Raw genomic sequence first — 20,521 nt, 5'->3', positions numbered from 1 at the left:
GTGAGGCAGGGCAGGGTGAGGCAGGGCAGGGTGAGGCAGGGCATGGTGAGGCAGGGCATGGTGAGGCAGGTTATGGTGAGGCAGGGCAGGGTGAGGCAGGGCATGGTGAGGCAGGTTATGGTGAGGCAGGATATGGTGAAGCAGGACATGGTGAGGCATATCATGGTGAGGCAGGACATGGTGAGGAATATCATGGTGAGGCAGGACATGGTGAGGCAGGACATGGTGAGGAATATCATGGTGAGGCAGGACATGGTGAGGAATATCATGGTGAGGCAGGACATGGTGAGGCAGGACATGGTGAGGAATATCATGGTGAGGCAGGACATGGTGAGGCAGAGCATGGTGAAAAGATAGGAAGCATATGCAATCACTACAAAACTTGGAAAGGCTCTGCAAGTTGCATGGCAGTAGAGCAGATGACAAAGCAAGTGATTGAGATGACGGAGGACGGGTATGTGATGGAGGTGACGGAAGGCGGCGAGTGATGGAGGGGGATGACAGAAGACAGATGAGTGATGGAGGTAATGGAAGACAGGCATGTGATGTAGGTGACGGAACACAGGTGAGCGATGGAGGTGATGGAAGTCAGGCAAGTGATGGAGATGACGGAGGACAGCAGGCAAGTGATGGAGATGACGGAGGACAGCAGGCAAGTGATGGAGATGACGGAGGACAGCAGGCAAGTGATGGAGATGACGGAGGACAGCAGGCAAGTGATGGAGATGACGGAGGACAGCAGGCAAGTGATGGAGATGACGGAGGACAGCAGGCAAGTGATGGAGGACAGCAGGCAAGTAATGGAGGACAGCAGGGCATGGTGAGGAGTAGGGGGAGAATATGAAGGCTGTACTAGACACCACAAAAGGTAGATAGACAAATATCAGCCCGAAACGCTATGAGTGCTAGTGGCTTTACAAGAATGTATGAACTCTTGTATATATAAATAAAAAATACATATTTCTTCATTTAAATTTCACCACATAATTCACACATCATACTGTTTTAACTCCTTTAAAGACAAGTTTTATTTGAACAATTAATAGACTACTATACCACAGTAATTATTCAAATGAAACATCTACCTTCCAAAAGATGGGTATTATATTTTATAACCTGAAAATACTGTGCTGAACATACAAGATATTATAGCATCATCATGACATATTTCTTACCCATGTTATCTGGGCTGTGTCATATTTCAGTCAACTTTGGGCTTCCTCCAGGACACATCCTCATGAAACTACCGAATATAACTGAATCCTACTTGGCTGGTTACACACATTTCTTATTCTGAAGGGCTAAACATCAAGTTTACCAACACAAGGAATGTACTACAATATATTTGACTAAGTCACAATGGGATTAAAATGCACATCCTATGCACGATATAAATAATATGTATTACAGTAAAATATCTGTAAAATTTATAATTATATCTAAAACATGTACAGATTATAGAAAATATTCTACAGCATTACTATGATCTGCACTTTGTTTCTTTATGCTCTAGGCTTCTGTTCATTTTCCATTCTTTACACAAGTAAAAGTGCCTTACTTAGTAGATAAGTAGAAATTGGTAGTGAAAGAGAGAGAGATTGTTTTAAGACAACAAATTTGCAATGCAACTCACCTGTCACCTCGCATGCTTGTGGGAGAAGCATCATCGTGTCTGCAACACATAGTCATGCATCAGCATAGCTACAGGTTCACACTGCACACTGTGTGGATTTGCAGCCCACGGCAGAGTGGATAATGTTTACATGTAATACATGTCATACAACCTTATTGTGTAAGCTTAATACTCTGGCTAAATTTTCTGGAAAATATTTTACAATCTGTACAGTACATTACTGTACAGTATATGCAATCACTACAAAACTTGGAAAGGCTCTGCAAGTTGCATGGCAGTAGAGCAGATGACAAAGCAAGTGATTGAGATGACGGAGGACGGGCATGTGACGGAGGTGACGGAAGACAGGAGAGTGATGGGGGGTGACAGAAGACAAGTGAGTGATGGAGGTGATGGAACACAGGTGAGCGATGGAAGTCAGGCAAGTGATGGAGATGACGGAGGACAGCAAGCGAGTGATGGAGGACAGCAGGTGAGTAACAGAGGACAGCAGGTGAGTAACAGAGGACAGCAGGTGAGTAACGGAGGACAGGCAAGTGATGGTGATGATGGAGGATAGACAAGTGATAGAGATTTTTATTTCAGGGATATTCCTGCTCAGGCCCTAAGCCTATGGCTGGCCCACTGAGTGTTACTTGTTTCTGTTTTACTTAGGCGGAGTTTGAGTATTTATGACTCTTCAGTAAGATTATGCCCCCATGAGTTTAGCAACTTATGCTCTGTTCAGTCTAAGTTGAAATCTTATTGGGTTTGTATCTGTGCACTGTGTTAGATAATGTTCCAGTGGTCTGTTGGGCATTTCTCCACAGTGCTGAAGTGTGATGGAGATGATGGAGGACAGGCGAATGGTGGTGATGTAGGACATGCGAGCGATGGAGGTAACGGAGGACAGGCAAGTGGTGGAGATGACGGAGGACAGGTGGGTAATGGAGATGATGGTGAACAAGCAAGTGATGGAGATGACGGAGGACAAGCAAGTGGAGGAGATGATGGAGGACAGGCAAATGGTGGAGATGACGGGGGATAGATAGGTGGTGGAGATGACGGAGGACAGGTGAGTGATGAAGATGACGAAGGGCAGGTGGGTAATGGAGATGACGGAGGACAGGCGAGTGATGGAGATGTCAGAGAACATGCGAGTAATGGATTAAGATGGTGCTTCCTACAGAGAACTAATTCATGCACTGTTTTGGAAAAATAAGGGAAACAATGACCCTTATCAATACAGCAACTGCTGGCCCATGATATCTCATGCAGAACCTCCTCCCTGATGTCTATTAATGTGTATCACCACATGTTTCACTGGTAGCCCAGTCTTCACATCACAAGTTATGAACATCTCTTCTTTAAAAATGTTAATAAAAATGGCAAATAAGAAAAATGTTGATACAAATATCTATAAACTCTTTATGCTGTTCTTTCACTATAGCCTTGAATCTTTCCAGCTCCATCCAGCATGTAATCTAATTGTGAGAATTTAATGGGTACAGGTATAACACTACTAGAGACAGGACGACTTTAATTAGCTTGTCAAGATCCCCCCAAGCCAAGGGAACTTGTTTTCATTTACCCACCCATCCAGTTCTGGTCCTGCCCCATGGGTACTACACTAAATGTTCAAATCATCCACACCAACAATACTAAAATGAAAAATCCACAGATTTCTAGAGGAGAACGTTTCCTAGAGCACTTCAGAAAAAAAAAAAACATGAGCAGGTTGTCTTGAGGTTATCTTGAGATGATTTCAGGGCTTTAGTGTCCCCGCAGCCCGGTCCTCGACCAGGCCTCCACCCCCAGGAAGCAGCCCGTGACAGCTGACTAACACCCAGGTACCTATTTTACTGCTAGGTAACAGGGGCATAGGGAGAAAGAAACTCTGCCCATTGTTTCTCGCCAGCGCCTGGGATCGAACCCGGGACCACAGGATCACAAGTCCAACATGCTGTCCGCTCGGCCGACCAGCTCCAAAGCAACCGGCAAGTTCACATTGTATTTATCAATATACACTCTTTTAAGTTGAACACTGCTTCAGCATCGCGCGCACACATACACATGCCTCAGCATCACACATACACACAGGGGCCTCACGACTGAGTAGACAGCGCTATGGGGTCGTAGTCCTAATGGCCTGGGCTCGATTCCCGGCGGAGACAGAAACAAATGGGCAGAGTTTCTTTCATCCTGATACCTCTGTTCACCTAGCAGTAAGTACCTGGGAGTTAGACAGCTGCTATGGGCTGCTTCCTAGGGATGTGTAACTACACCTAAGTGTAGTTACAGGATGAGAGCTACACTCGTGGTGTCCCGTCTTCCTGGCACTCTTTGTTACATATAACGCTTTGAAATTATTGACGGTTTTGGTCTCCACCACCTTCTCACCTAACTTGTTCCAACTGTCTACCACTATCAATTCACTTTCTGTTTGCAAAAGTGAATTTTCATATATTTCTTCAGCAGCTTTGTTTAGTTAGTTTAAATCTATGACCTCTTGTTCTTGAAGTTCCAGGTCTCAGGAATTCTGTGGTACAGTACTCCACCTGTGACATTTGTCCAGTCCGATACATTGTCTCTGATTACTGCCCTCATTATTCTATTGGAAAATTTTTCATCCATGTTAGAAGCTTGCCTGTCACCTCTCCAATATGTTTCAGTTTCCAGAACAACCTCTTATGTGGAACTCTGTCGAAAGCCATTTTTAGGTACAGCTAGATGCAGTCAATCCAACCATCTCTTTCCTGTAAAATCTCTGTAGCTCGATCATAGAAACTGAGTAAATTTGATACACAGGATCTTCCAGATCGAAAACCATACTGACTGATATTATATCGGTTCTCTCCAGGTGTTCCACCCATTTATTTTTAATTATTTTTTCCAATATTTTGACTATTATACTTGTCAATGATACAGGTCTATAATTGAGGGGGTCTTCCCTGCTGCCACCATTGTATATTGCAACTATGTTAGCCTTTTTCCACACACATCTGCTACGACTCCTGTACACAGGGATGCCTGAAAAATTAGCTGAAGTGGTATACTGAGCTCAGGTGCACATTCTCTCAGAACCCATGATGAAACTCCATCTGGGCCAACTGCTTTATTCTTACTTTACTCCAGGAGCATTTTTTTCACTCCGTCTCTAGACACCTCTATATGCTGTATGTTGTTCTCTGGAATTCTTATTGTGTCTGGTTCCCTGAAGATCTTATTTTGTACAAACACACTTTGGAACTTTTCGTTTAATGTTTCACACATTTCCTTTTAATTTTCCATGAATCTGTCTCCCATTTTTCACCTCTGAATATTATCCTTTACCTGCAGCTTGCTTTTTTAATGAATTTATAGAAAAGGCCTGGATCTGATTTACATTTGTCTGCTATACCGTTCTCAAAGTTCCTCTCTCTCTCTCTCCTTACTGTGGTGTAGTTGTTTCTCGCATCTTTGTATCGTTGGTATGTTTGGGGGTTGGTATGTTTGGGGGTTTGGCCTCTTCTTATAATGATTCCATGCTTGTGTCTTTTGATCTCTAGTCCTCTCGCAATTTCTGTTGAACCAACCCTGTTTCCTAGGTCTGCATCTCTGTTTTGGTATGAATGTTTGAATCATTGTATATTTCTCAAAATTTAGCATACATCTCATTTACTTCCTTGCCTAGCAACAAGTCTGTCCAATTATACCTATGAAAAAATTTTCTATGTTTCCTATAGCATCCTCTCTTAAAATGGAGTTTATCAACAGTTTCAATGTTTCCATTCTCTACTAGATTATATCGCAAAGCATATTTAATGTCCAACAGGATATGATCACTCTTTCCCAAGGGAGGAAGGTACTGAAGGTCTGTGTGTGCGCACGTGTGTGGAAGGGAAGGTACTCCATTGGATAAGGGAGTACAGGTACCTAAGCAACGACAGCGAATCACTGTGAGGGGTGAGGTCTCAGATTGACGAGGCATCACAAGTGGAGTCCCGCAGGGTTCAGTCCTTGGACTTATACTGTTTCTGATATATGTAAATGATCTCCCAGAAGGTACAGAATCGTTCCTCTCATTGTTTGCTGATGATGCAAAAATTATGAGGAGGATTACGACAGAGGGAGTTAGTATGAGGCTACAAAATGACCTAAACAAACTGAATGAATGGCCCAACAAATGGCAACTAAAGTTCAACCCAAGTAATATAAGGTAATGAATCTAGGCAGTGGAAACACGAGTCCAGGCACAGGGTACCGAATGGGAGATGACGTCCTTCATGAAATGGACAGAGAGAAAGATCAGGAGACAGATTCTCCTGAAGTCCACATAAAAAGATTAACATCTGTGGCATATGCAAGCCTGGTTAACATCAGAACTGCCTTCAGGAACCTGTGTAAGGAATCATGTAGAACCTTGTATACAGTATCACATGTGTAAAACCGATCCTGGAGTATGTGGCCCCAGCATGGAGCTCGTACCTTGTCAAGCACAAGACGTAGCTGGAGCAAGACATAACACGTTTTACGCAAGACGTAAAATTAATAGTTTTTTTATTAACAGGCTTAGGTATACACAGCAATAGCCACTAGGCTAGTCCCAGAACTATGAGGCATGAGTTATGAGGAAAGGCTGCGTGAAATACACCTTACGACACTGGAAGACAGAAGACTAAGGGGAGACATGATCATGACCTACAAAATTCGCAAGAGGAATTGACAGGGTAGATAAGTATAAACAGTTTAACATGGGTGGTACATGAACAAGGGAACACAGGTGGAAACTGAGTAGCCAAATGAGTCACAGGGACATTATTAAGAACTTTTTTCAGTCTCAGAGTAGTTAACAGATGGAATGCATTAGGCAGTGAAGGTGGTGGAGGCAGACTCCATACACAGTTTCAAATGTAGATATGATAGAGCCCAGCAGGCTCAGGAATCTGTACCGAGACCTGGAACTTCAAGAAGAAGAGGTCATAGATATAAACTAAACAAAGATGCCGAAGAAATATGAGAAAATTCATTTTCGCAAGCAGAGTGGTAGACGGTTGGAACAAGTTAAGTGAGAAGGTGGTGGAGGCCAAAACTGTCAGTAATTTCAAAGCATTATAATGACAGAGTGCTGGGTAGACGGGACACAACAAGCGTAGCTCTCATCCTGTAACTACACTTAGGTAATTACCAGTTGATTGACAGATGAGAGGCAGTACCAAAGAGCCAGAGCTCAGCCCCTGCAAGCACAACTAAGTGAGTACAACTAGGTGAGTACACACACACACACACACACCGGTCCCTATAACCAAAGCGGGGCAGCCATGAGGCATCTGGAAAGGCAACCAACCTAGCGCATTGCAGCAACCGAAACCGTGCATGCAACGGCGATGCTGTCTGCACCCTGGTATCGATATCAGTGGACTGGGTGAATTGGAGAACCAGCAAGGAATACCACTCGCAGGACTCTGGGTCAAAGGTGTCACCTATCCAGCAGGCAGCATGACTGAGGCTGCTTGTTGTCCTGTAAATGTCACCCCTGAGACACAGGGGTTGAGCAACCTTCAAACTCGCACAAGGTGAGATGGGACCCAGAGGATGCATCCATTGGATTAATGAGCCCCAATGGGGTTTTCCGGGGCCCTTAGGTTGACTGCTAAGGGAAGCCCAGGCAAGGTATTGCTAACTGGTTGGCCCAAACTACTGAGAGAACAAATAAAAACTGAACCCCTGTGACATGTACAATCACAGGGACCTAGCGGGGAGCCACCAGAATAACAAAGGGTGGACAATAATCACGGGGCAGACCCCCCCCCTCCCCCTCCCAGGCAATAAACAAAAAGAAAAACCCAGCAAAAGTACAACGTCTTCAGGAGGAACAGAACCGGCAGCTGTGTAGAAGGTGACAAGCTGCACAGTTCAGTACCTCACTCCCCTACCAGCAACGATACTACCTCCTACCCAAGGTCAAACAGCAGAAATGAAAACCCCAGCTGACCCCAAGAGCGGGCAATCACCGAGCTGCAAAAGATCCCCATGGAGATACAGTGGTACCTTCGTTTACGAATTTAAGCCGTTCCCAGAGACGGTTCATAACCCGAAACGAATTTCCCATAAGAAATAATGTAAATTGAATTAATTATTTTTTTTTATTTTTTTTTTTTTTAAATATATACAAGAGTTGTTACATTCTTGTACAGCCACTAGTACGCGTAGCGTTTCGGGCAAGTCCCTGGAATACGATCCCCGCCCGCGAAGAATCGTTTTTTCATCCAAGTGCACATTTTACTGTTGCGTTAAACAGAGGCTACAGTTAAGGATTTGCGCCTAGTAAATCCTCCCCAGCCAGGATACGAACCCATGACATAGCGCTCGCGGAACGCCAGGCGAGTGTCTTACCACTACACCACGGAGACTGTTTCAGTCCAAACTGTTTCAATTCGTTCCAAACTCCCAAAAATATTAGCTTCAAAATACATTTCATATATAATAAACACAAATATTTTGTACTATAATACAGTATGTACAAGTTATAGCTTGCCTTTATTCATGACACTTGTTGGCGTATGGAAGACGGTGAGGAGAAAGGAAGGGGGAGAAGGAGGAGAGGTGTTAGTGTTTGGAAAGGGAGTTCTCCTTCCATTATAACATCATGCAGTGATGACTTTTCTGGGGTAGATGGGTTAGACTTCTCCAAGTTACAGCCCCGCTCCTGTGCCAGGTAAGTCCACAACGGGCTCACCATAGCCCGTGCTACTTGCCCTGCTCCTGTGCCAGGTAAGTCCACAACGGGCTCACCATAGCCCGTGCTACTTGGAACTTTTTGTTCCGAGTAGCTGAATCTAAAACAACAACAGACTTCTCTGGGGTACACTCTTTCCTATGTTTTGCAGGCATACCACTAGGACCTGATTGTGGCTCACTGCTTGTTTGTCTCAATAAGAACCTTTCCATAAAGAATTTTTTTTCCTCTATGGTCATCCTTACAAGTGTTTTCATAGGTTGAACCTTACCTATGACTTTCTTTGGACCCATGATATAGTATATAATACAATAATTACTTTTACTTTTAGAAACCAAAAAAGCTGAAAAACAATGAAATTCTTTACAAAGAATTCAAGCACGATCGTCACTACAATGGAGGCAGTTAAACTGAGGTGCGATCGCCCATTCCACCAGGAATCACGTGCTTGATCGACCCATATGTGTACCAACAAACTCACAATTCGAGGCAAAACTCGTAAACCTAATCAAATTTTACGAAGAAATTGAGCTCGTAACCCGAAAAATTTGTAAATAGGGGCAATCCTAAATCAAGGTTCCACTGTAGTTCTCGAATAACTTGTGGATGGCAACCCCCAAGCTGCAAGGGCAGTACATACTGGGCACCTAGGGTCCAGGTGGGCCCTGGGAAGGGTCTAGGGAAGGTCCTAGGAGAGGCCCTAAGGCCATTGGGAAGGCCCTAAGGCCCTTGGGAAGGCCCTAAGGCCCTTGGGAAGGCCCTAGGGAAGGTGGCCCTAGGCTCATGCAGCCCCAGTACTCCATGAATTAGTCCTAGCTTGCACACCACCACACAACAGAACACCACCACAGCATTGCTCAGAGACAGGAGCTCGAGTTGAACGACTGCCATGCAACACATCAGCCTCAGAACTGGGGTTGGATTGCTGGCGTGAGGGGTCTATGGCTCCCCCTTTCCCCTCCTAGGGAGGGGGGAGCTGCGCAGACAACAGTGTAGCAACAGTTGTGACGTCATGCTTGCTTGCTTGTTTGCAGATTGTGGAGTTCTGCTTGATAGTTCGGTTTTCAGTAGCAATTTTAACCAGGTGGAGTTTGTTTTGAGATGCTTATCTTTCTGGGTGTCTAACCCTGTAGATGGCAGACATAGAATGCTTCCAACCACATGGAGGTTTCTATAGGCCATTGCTCCTTGTGCCTCTGAGGCCAGGTTCTGGCTCGTGGTCCCCGGTAGGCTAGAACTCCAATCGAATTGACTGATGCCAAAGTCTAATACATACACATCAGCCCAGTATAGCTCTGTGGAGCCAGAGGGGCTCTTCACAGAAAAGTGCTGGGTAAATAACACTAGGTGTAAGAGAGAAGGGTCAGACTGGCTGACATCTTGGGTGAGTTACTGTCATTTGGTTGTGTTCAGATGCATTTCAATTAGAATACTGTATTTACCCCATAGCAATGATTGTTTGCCTTGTTTATCACAGAGTGCCTATTTTCCTACGAACGGTAAATTTTTTGTACCTATTCTTTATGGTTTATTTTGTAGTTGATCTCTGATCAACTAATTCCTTCACCTCATAAACTGAGCCACATTCTGGCCCTGGCTCCCAGTAGGTGACAGATGGGCACAAAGACCTGGTGTGTGGGAATAAAACTTGGTAGTACCACAGCTAAGCTCGGAGTTACGGAGGGATCCCTCCCAGAAATAATACATTTATGATTTTTTATACTAATTTCATTTTATATTCAAACTACAAAAATCAAGTTGAATAAAATACATTATGCAAATAAATTAACATTAAGGCTATGGTATATATATCAGGCCTCAGTTGATAAGACACTTAAGGATTGATTTGCACTCTTTGATTGATAGGAATCCAGGATATGATACACATTTATGGGTTGATGTGTTCTTCCTGGTTGATAGGCACACAGTGGATGATAGTAACTCCTTGGTTGATAGACAGTTAGGGATTGACAGGCAATAAAACGCTGACAGGTACTCATGGACAAGGAAGATCTCTTACTCAGAATACTGAACAGTATTTAGTGAGATTCACTACTAGCACATAGTAATGGGATAATTCACCAATAACTTAATTAGATCAAACTTTGTCAAGATATCTGGAGAAAAGTGTTAAAATAATTAACAGTGTGATGAATTACCTTTGAGAATATGTAGCATGCACAAGATTTCAGCAGTATCAATGTGACTGTTGGGTGCATAATGTGCTGAGCCACACTGCTCATACACAGGGATAGTATAGGGCACAGGCATAAGGAGTGAAGAACCAAATTGACTTATAAAATTTTATGGAAAAAACAGAAAACTAGAATATATTTAGTACTGTACAAATTATCAAGCACAAATGATACAAAATGCAAAACTCACTTTATTTACAGTATTTACAACCTTACTCCATTTCTAACTAAGTGAATTTTAGTGAGCATTATGTCTAATACATAGACCTGTATTAATATTTACTAAACTACAATTTTAATTCATTAACATTTAACTGTCATATACAGTGGACTCTTGGTTTACGAATTTAATTCGTTCCAGTACATCCAGTACATTTGTACATCGAATATTTGTAAATCGAAACAAATTTTCCCATAAGAAACAATGAAAATTGAATTAATCCGTTCCACACCCCCAAAAATATTAACTTAAAAATACATTTAATACAGAATATTACTCATATTTTGTACTATACAAGTACCTTACCTTTATTGAGGACTCTTGTTGACGTATGGAGGATGGTGAGGAGGGGGGGGGGGTGGTGGAGGAGAAGAGGTACTGACCTAGATATGATTGCGGGGATTGAGCTTTGGCTCTTTGGTCTCGCCTCTCAACCGTCACTCAACTAGTGTACAGATTCCTGACCCTACTGGGCTTTATTAAATCTACATATTTAACTGTGTATGAAGTCTGCCTCCACCACATCACTGGTGGAAGCAGACTCTATACACAGTTTCAAATGCAGATTTGATAGAACTCAGTAGGCTCAGGAATCTGTACACCAGTTGATTGATGATTGAGAGGCAGGACCAAAGAGCCAAAGCTCAACCCTGCAAGCACAACTAGGTGAGTACCTCTTCTCCTCCCCCCATCCTCCTCACCATCTTCCAGTGGTAAAGTGTTAGTGTTTGGAAGGGAAGTCCCCCTTCCATTATAACATCAGGCACTGATGATATTTCTGGGGTACTTTCTCTCCTACATTTTGCAGGCTTTAGTACTGTACACTAGGACCTGGTTGTGGCTCACTGCTTGCTTGTCTTATCAAAAATCTGTCTAAAGATGCTTGTTTTCCCTACGTTTTAACACTTATCAACTCGTTAAAATGCGAGACATCATATTGTCATTAAAATGGTTAATCCAACCGCCTGCTACAGCTTTATGTTGGTGGATTTTTTCAGCAAAACTTTGCAGTTTTTTCCATACTGCACACATTTTCTTAATGAAAAAAAAGGACATCCTCTATTGCCTCTACTCACAACTATTTTCTTAGGTTGAACTTTACCGCTGATTTTCTTGGGACCCATGGTGTGATATATAATAAGAACTTTTATGTTCAGAAACCAAAAAAGCAGAAAACAATGAAATTATTCACAAAGTATTGAAGCGTGGTCGTCACTAGGCGGGATACACTGGTAAACTGAGGGTGCCTCGCCCTGCACACAGCAGAACCACGCACTCGTCGACGCATACAGGTATCAACTGACTCAAAATCCGAGGCAAACCTCATACACCAAGTCAAATTTTACAAGGAAATTGACCTCGTATACCAAAAAATTTGTAAAGAGTAAACCGAGGTTCCACTGTATCTTGCCAATTATTTCTTTGAAATGCTTCTTGAATATATATTTGCACCTTTTGGCTGACCTATTCATAGGCACACTGTCCTCCAGTCATTAATCCAGATATGTACAGTCCTGCAACATTCCTGGTACAAGTATGGGTCTTGTACGATTAAAGAGATCAGTAATGCTGCACTAAGACCAATAATCTTTAAGGTTGCCATAGACAATCACTCCCCACTAAATGTTATCTAATCGTTACTCCATCAAACACAGCTACACAGTTCAGTACAGTAATGCACTAAGGCAATCTCCTTTCCTCCTCATGACCAAAATGCTCCATTCTATAGACTCAACTGTAGTGTACTTACACAGTATTTATAAAATATTTATTATTCTTATACAGTATTTCATACTTTTGCAAAATTAAATTTGATATCTGAGGCAAGTTTATAGAGAAACAAAAGAAAAACCACCATTGAAAGTAATAAAATGCCAATTTCTGGATGAGCCCCGGAGGCTCCCTGGAGCTATCAGGTTGAAATGTGTTATATTAGTCTGGGGCATCAGTCAAGTGGAGTTCAGCCTACCTGGGACCCCAAGCCAGAACCTGGCCCCCCCCCCCCTCAGAGAGGCAAAGGGAGCAATGGCTTATAGAAACCCCCATGTGAGAACCCCCGCAATTCAGGCAATGAACCACTGAAGAACAATAAGAATGGAGCCGGATCGTAGAACCCCAAGTGACCCGAACCCTCCAAAGTGACAGCCAAACCGCCGCGAACTCCCACATTGTGCTGTGAGCCTGACAGAAGGATGGACCCCATCGCCTCTGGCTTGCCTGGTGAGCACTGGTCACAAAGCCCCAGCCAAGAGACTTGGCATCCGTGAACACATCAAGTGAGGGCTCGGGTAGGCACCACAGCACTAAACCCCCTAAAATCCCAAAGAGGAAGCCAGTGATGCAGTAACAAACGCAAGGCTTTCATCCAATAATGTACCCATCTCTACAGATCTCCAATTTGCTCTGTGTAAATGCAATCCATGGAAATATGTTTGACAAAAAACCACATGGTTGTTGAGTTGGTACACTGCAACACCTCAGAGTGCTAATCCAGGTTGAGGCAACACCCGTACCCAACGCCACTCGGCCAGGTCAAAATTCACTCGACTTGAAACTGGTGCACACATGCACCCACATGCATATCTATTCAACAATAAACAAAAACAGCTTTTAATACAAGAATACATGATCCCCTTGAACAGCCCACTGTTACACATACACCACCACCACTAGTCAATACCCTGTGCCCATAACCCACCACCACTAGTCAATACCCTGTGCTCATACACCACCACCACTAGTCAATACCCTGTGCTCATACACCACCACCACTAGTTAATACCCTGTGCTCATACACCACCACCACTAGTCAATACCCCCCTGTGCTCATACACCACCACCACTAGTCAATACCCCCCTGTGCTCATACACCACCACCACTAGTCAATACCCTGTGCTCATACACCACCACCACTAGTCAATACCCTGTGCTCATACACCACCACCACTAGTCAATACCCTGTGCTCATACACCACCACCACTAGTCAATACCCTGTGCTCATACACCACCACCACTAGTCAATACCCTGTGCTCATACACCACCACCACTAGTCAATACCCTGTGCCCATACACCACCACCACTAGTCAATACCCTGTGCTCATACACCACCACCACTAGTCAATACCCTGTGCTCATACACCACCACCACTAGTCAATACCCTGTGCTCATACACCACCACCACTAGTCAATACCCTGTGCTCATACACCACCACCACTAGTCAATACCCTGTGCCCATACACCACCACCACTAGTCAATACCCTGTGCTCATACACCACCACCACTAGTCAATACCCTGTACTCATACACCACCACCACTAGTCAATACCCTGTACTCATACACCACCACCACTAGTCAATACCCTGTGCTCATACACCACCACCACTAGTCAATACCCTGTACTCATACACCACCACCACTAGTCAATACCCTGTACTCATACACCACCACCACTAGTCAATACCCTGTACTCATACACCACCACCACTAGTCAATACCCTGTACTCATACACCACCACCACTAGTCAATACCCTGTGCTCATACCCCCACCACCACAAGTCAATACCCTGTACCCTTACACTACCATTATATAAAACCCTGTGCCCTTACACTACCATTAGATAAAACCCTGTGCCCTTACACTACCATTAGATAAAACCCTGTGCCTATACACCACCACCACTAGTCAATACCCTGTGCCCATAACCCACCACCACTAGTCAATACCCTGTGCTCATACCCCCACCACCACAAGTCAATACCCTGTACCCTTACACTACCATTATATAAAACCCTGTGCCCTTACACTACCATTAGATAAAACCCTGTGCCCTTACACTACCATTAGATAAAACCCTGTGCCTATACACCACCACCACTAGTCAATACCCTGTGCCCATAACCCACCACCACTAGTCAATACCCTGTGCTCATACACCACCACCACTAGTCAATACCCTGTGCCTATACACCACCACCACTAGTCAATACCCTGTGCCCATAACCCACCACCACTAGTCAATACCCTGTGCTCATACCCCCACCACCACAAGTCAATACCCTGTACCCTTACACTACCATTATATAAAACCCTGTGCCCTTACACTACCATTAGATAAAACCCTGTGCCCTTACACTACCATTAGATAAAACCCTGTGCTTATACTCCACCACCACTAGTCAAGACACCTGAATTTTTAAATTCTTTTATATAGAATTCAAGATCCTTCAAGTACAATAAAATATTGTAAAATTTCTTAAGCTTTCTCACTATTACAAGAGGCAATAAATCAATAAAGCAGTCTTGTAGAAACCAATAGGCCTAAAGGACGACTTTGAAGAAGGTAGCAGCTTTTTTGTTGTTTACCTCCTGTGTAATCAGAGGCTCCACGTCGGAGCAGCAGGTCAAAATTCAACATTTAGCACTAAGACCTGCAAAGTAACATACTACAAGCTGCCAAGAGGTAAAATACACAAAGACAAAATTATCTACATTCAACTCTCCCAACAAAATGAGGTTGACAATGCTACTGGCAGCACACAGGCAGGCAACATATATAAGCAAGCACCGAGCCTGGCTCAGAGCAGCACAAAGGGAAGCAACAGATATAAAGCAAGCACCAAGCCTGGATCAGAGCAGCACACAGGCAGGTAACAGACACAAAGCAAGCAACAAGCCTGGAGCAGAGCAGCACAAAGGGAAGCAAAAGATATACAGCACATAACCTGGCTCAGAGTTTACAAAGCTAAAATGTTTGCATAAACTATAACTGCAGCAGACACAAAAAACCAACATTGAATGTAATGAAATGCCATTTTCTGGGTGAGACCTGGAGGCTCCCTAGAGCTTATCCAGGCTGATATGCTTATGTGAGACTTTGGCATCAGTCATGTGTATGGAGTTCTATGGGCCTACCGGAGACCACGAGCCAGAACCTGGCCCCCCTCAAAGAGGCAAGAGGAGCAATGGCCTATAGAAACCCCCGTGTGGTTGGAAGCATTCTTTGTCTGCCATCGATTGGGTTATGCACCCAGAAAGGTTAGCATCCCAAAACAAACCTCTATTCTGGTGAAAATTGCTACCACAAGCCGAACAAGTGGATAGAACTCTGCTAAAAGTAATGAGCAAACGATCATGACATCACAAGTCACCACGCCACTGTCTGCGCAGCTCCCTCCTCCCCAGGAGGGGGAAGGGGGAGCCCCTGACCTACTATGCCAGCTATCCACCATCAGTTCTGAGGTTGGATGTCAAAAAACACGAAGAACTGTCGACCGGAGGGAGGGAGGGATGCCGGGAGCCTCCGGGTGTTCCTCAAGTGTGCCCCAAAGGATGAGGTGATTTGATAAAATATCCCTTAGCCCCAAATAAATAGCCCCACCCCAATCCCAAACCCACAGACGGTAAGGATCCGGATGCAGGGAGGAAGGGGGGGACCAGACTAGACCACAACAGGGAAAAGACAAGGGGGCATGGAAGGAACCGAAGCAACCAACACCCCCAAACCCCAACACCAACCAAAACGGAACAGCCTTGGGGCTTCCGAGGAGGAAACAACCGAGAGCGTTGCCACCATCGAAACTCAACGTGCAACGCCCGTGCTGCCTACATCTGCATAGTCAGCAGAAGACTGGGTAACCAAGTCACAAACAAGCAACAAAATTCGCAGGACTCTGGGCCGAAGGCGTCACCGACCCCACAGGCAGCAGACGGAGGCAAAGACAGAGAGAGAGTCATCCGGAGACAAGGGAACAGAGCAACCCTCAAACTCGCTGGAAATGAGGGAGGACTCCGGGATCACATCCATCAGACCCGCACTCCCCAAGGGGTTTCCCAGGGTCCTGAGCATTTACAGTACTATAATAGAACCCGCGCTCAGGTAATCCCAGGCAGGGTACTGCTAACTGGTGCCCAAGTCTACCAAACAACCTTCTAAGAAAAGAACCCCTTGGACATGTACATTCATGGGGACCTAGCAGGGGGAAACCACTGGAAGAAGGAAGAATACTCAGTACACAGGGGGCAAGAACCAAGGCAGACCCCCCCCCCACCAGGCAGACAAACAAAAAGAAAAAGAAAACCCCGCAAAAGGTTTTCTGTTCTGCCTGGGTAAACCCAGGCAGAACAGAGCCGGCCGCTATGATTGGTGAAAACAAGCTGCGCAGTACCCTGCGCCCCTACCAGCACAAAACTACCCCTCACCCTAAGGCAACCAAGGGAGACAGAACACCCTAACACACAAAGGGCAGCTGAAAACCAAGCAGTAAACGGCCTAGCAGAGGCAGAACCCAAGGAACTTGAGGGAAGGTAACGCCAAGCCCCAAGAGCAGTACTTACAGGGCATCTAGGGAAGGAAACCCTATGCGCATGCAGCCCGAGTTCTGGGGAATCACTCCCGGCTCACGCGAGTCTAGACTGTGCGTGGGCAGACTATACTCACGCACAATCTAGACTGTGACTAGAAGACAGTCACCACACTTTAGGTACAGTGCTAAAACACTGTACCTAAAGTCAGAGCCTGGCTCCAGTACAACTGGAGTCAGATCATACGACCGTTGCCCATAGCATCAGCCTCAGAACTGAAGGGTGGATAGCCGGGTGGGAGTCTGGGGCTCCCCCTTCCCCCCTCCCGGGGAGGGGGGAGCTGCACAGACAGCAGCGCGGCGACGTGTGACATCATGCTCGTTTGCTCGTTTCTTTTTGGGGGAGTTCTATCCACTTGTTCGGCTTTTGGTAGCAATTTTCACCAGAATAGGGGTTTGTTTTGGGACGCTTACCTATCTGGGTGCCTGACCGTGCCGATGGCAGACATAGAATGCTTCCAACCACACTGGGGTTTCTATAGGCCATTGCTCCCCATGCCTCTCTAAAAGGGCCAGGTTCTGGGTCGTGGTTCCCAGTAGGCCCACAGAACTCCATACACATGACTGATGCCAAAGTCTGACATTAACATATCAGCCTGGATAAGTTCCGGAGAGCCAAAGGGGCTCCCCCCCAGAAAATTGCATATATTATCTTAAAGCACCTTATATGACTACTGAAATTTAAAGTTATGTCTCAACTGCTACAAAAGTTATTAGATACACTGCAAATCATGAATTGGCTGTGGTTAGAAGGCCATTGTTTAAAACAAATTGCAAAATTTTACAAAAGTAAAGAAAAAGGGCGCATGAGTATTGGAAGGGAACTAGCACTAAAGACCAGGATTCTGGGGATGTTGATCCAGAGTACTGTACAGTATAAGGGAAGGTGGAGAGATCAGAGAGGAATATTTGGAAAACATAGCATTAAGGCTTATCTCGGATGTCCCTTCACGAGATGGTCTTAGAAGAAGAGGAGTTCTCTTGGCTATCATCTCACAAGGAGGCCCTAGATAGAATGAGATAATCAACATACAATTGTATCCAAGCATAAACACCTTTTATGTATAATTCAGGATCGTGTGCTCATACACCACCACACTGAGCTGAAGAACATAGCTGTTCTGGAGAAAGTACAACACTGAGCAACAAAAATCATTCCAGAACTAAGTCAACTCTCGTACCAGGAATGGTTAAGGGCCACAAGGCTAACAAAACTGCAAATCAGGGATGACAGGGCAGATCTCATTAAAACTTTCAAAATACTGAACAATTTGGAGGATGTTGATCCAAACAATTTCTTCAAAAGGTCAGATGCAACACAAACAAGGAGCAATGGTTTCAAGCTCAACAAGCCACAATGTAGGACTGAAAACCGGAGATGATTTTTCACCCACAAGGTTGTAAACCCATGGAACTGCCTACCCACCAAAGCCATAAATGACAAAACTGTTAAACTTTAAAATCCAACTGGAAAAAATCATTGGGGCAAATAGGGAAGGGGGACCTTCAACAAGCTGCCGGTTTCCTGTCCTTGTCGAGGCCACTAGAGAAATAGCCCTTAGACAGCAGCTATGGAAAAATGGACATGCCAATACATGTCCCTGAGGTCCAGGGACAACATCCAAGCGCCCGGCTCCAACAGAAGATGGACCTGAGATAGAGTAGTCATCCTGAAGGAGAGGCAATAAACCCACGGGTTCAGACCTGACAAGCCCAGAATGAACCTCAGGTCCGCACAGTCCTGTTTCGAGACTGGAAACAGGCAGGAGACCAACCTGATGGACGTTATTGTTTCGACCACACCCAAGCGAACCCACTCCAAGATGACCTAGCAGAACACAGGGAAAGAGGCCTGTCCCATCAGCCCCGAGCCCCCCGAAGGAGAAAGAGTCACCTAACACCACCGCAGACTGTCCGAGACGACCCAAAAAGCCCACAAATCGCGAGACCACGTGTGAGCAAACAGAGCAAGCCTCCCCATCGCCCCGTCAATTGGACGAACCGTAAAAGGGCAGCCAGCACCCTTTACGAGAACTCGAGCCCCACGCAAAGCGAACACTGCACCAACCAGACGAAGGCAGTTCTGAAGGAGGCGCTAGTCCCGAAACTAGCACCAGTGGCCTACGCTGATGAGCGGAATCCCGAGCCCTGGCACAACCCTTCCGGGAAGGCCCCTCTCGGGGCCCATGGGAGAACCAACAATTCAGACTTGGGACGACAACTAGCCAAAGCCTTTTGCAGATATTGAGCCACAGCAGTATCCGCAAACAGCAAGGGGCAGAAGGACAAAGACAACCTAAGAGCCAGGGCCCAGGCAGATTCCAGGGAGGAAGCAAGCACCACCTGCAGACACGCGAGCCAGGAGGCATAAAACAGTGACACCGCATCCCGTAGGATCGGTGCAAACAGCTTCAACAAGGAAGACGATGAGCGAGCCGCCGAGCCCAAGGCACCGAACCCAGGAATGGCTCAAGCGCCTCCACATCCTCCCCAAGCCAGATCGAAGACAGCTCAAGGAGGGAAAAGAAGCGCAAAGCGAAGCCAAGAGGCGACAAGTGCACAAGTCCTCAGCAACCTGCACATGGAGCTGCACAATGCCTACATCCCGAGGAAGGGCAGGAGCAAACAAGCACTCATTGAGGTGCTCAAACTCGCCCCCAGGAAAACCTGGACTACCGTTAATGCCTCATGCCACTCAACCGTGCGGGAACGACAGAAGGAATGCCACACCTCCAAACCAAAAACCAGGACAGTCCGCCAGCCAGGACGACTCCGGAATCTCATACTGGATCCAGTACAGAAACGAAGACCCAAACCTGAACGAAGACGGATCCATGACAGAGGCATAATCCAGGTCACGCAGGAGGTAAGCCGCAAAGACCACACGCAGCACACCAGGCTGGATGTGGGAAGCCGAAAACCTCCGGAAAGACGAGACTGAAGCACCCGAAGGGACACAGAACTGAACCCGGGGGAGGGGAAGACACCAAATCCAATTCATACATAGAAGGAGGAAAGGAAAACCCCTCTCCTTGTAACAGTAAGCCCCACTCAGAGGGCTGAAAAACCCAGGCGGGGTCCAATGGGGCCCAACGCCCCCCCAAGTCAGCCCCTCCCCAGCCCTGGGATCCCTCATATCCGGATCCGGGGCCGAGTCATCTCCCAAAGTCCCGGCCTAAAAAGAAAAAGCAGGAGCAGCCGTAAAAGTCGGACGGAATGGGGGTCCACTGGTCAGACCCAGAGGCTTCGGCAAGGAGAGCAGACTCGAATGCCTCCGTCGCCACATCGGAAGGGGCATCCCCTGAGACTGCCTGAGTCTCAAGACCATCTAAACCCTGCCCCGACTCGGAAACCCTCAGACACTTCGGAGCCGGAAGCAGGGGGGAGGGGGGGGGGGACCAGACCGA

General features: G+C 45.8%; 1 protein-coding gene across 1 annotated transcript in view; it reads right to left on the bottom strand.

Moving 5' to 3' along the window:
• The window catches only part of LOC123758632 (uncharacterized), a 66,975-nt gene that overhangs the window by 4,126 nt on the left and 42,328 nt on the right, over positions 1 to 20,521 (bottom strand). The window contains exon 11 of the mRNA XM_045743129.2: positions 1,634 to 1,672. Within this exon, the coding sequence (XP_045599085.2) occupies positions 1,634 to 1,672 (39 nt within the window). The remainder of the gene's footprint in view (positions 1 to 1,633; positions 1,673 to 20,521) is intronic.

This window comes from Procambarus clarkii, chromosome 31, assembly GCF_040958095.1.
Source record: "Procambarus clarkii isolate CNS0578487 chromosome 31, FALCON_Pclarkii_2.0, whole genome shotgun sequence".
In the NCBI taxonomy this organism is placed as follows: domain Eukaryota; kingdom Metazoa; phylum Arthropoda; class Malacostraca; order Decapoda; family Cambaridae; genus Procambarus; species Procambarus clarkii.
The sequence above is the reverse complement of the archived record's forward strand: the minus strand, read 5'-3'. Positions and strand labels throughout refer to the sequence as shown.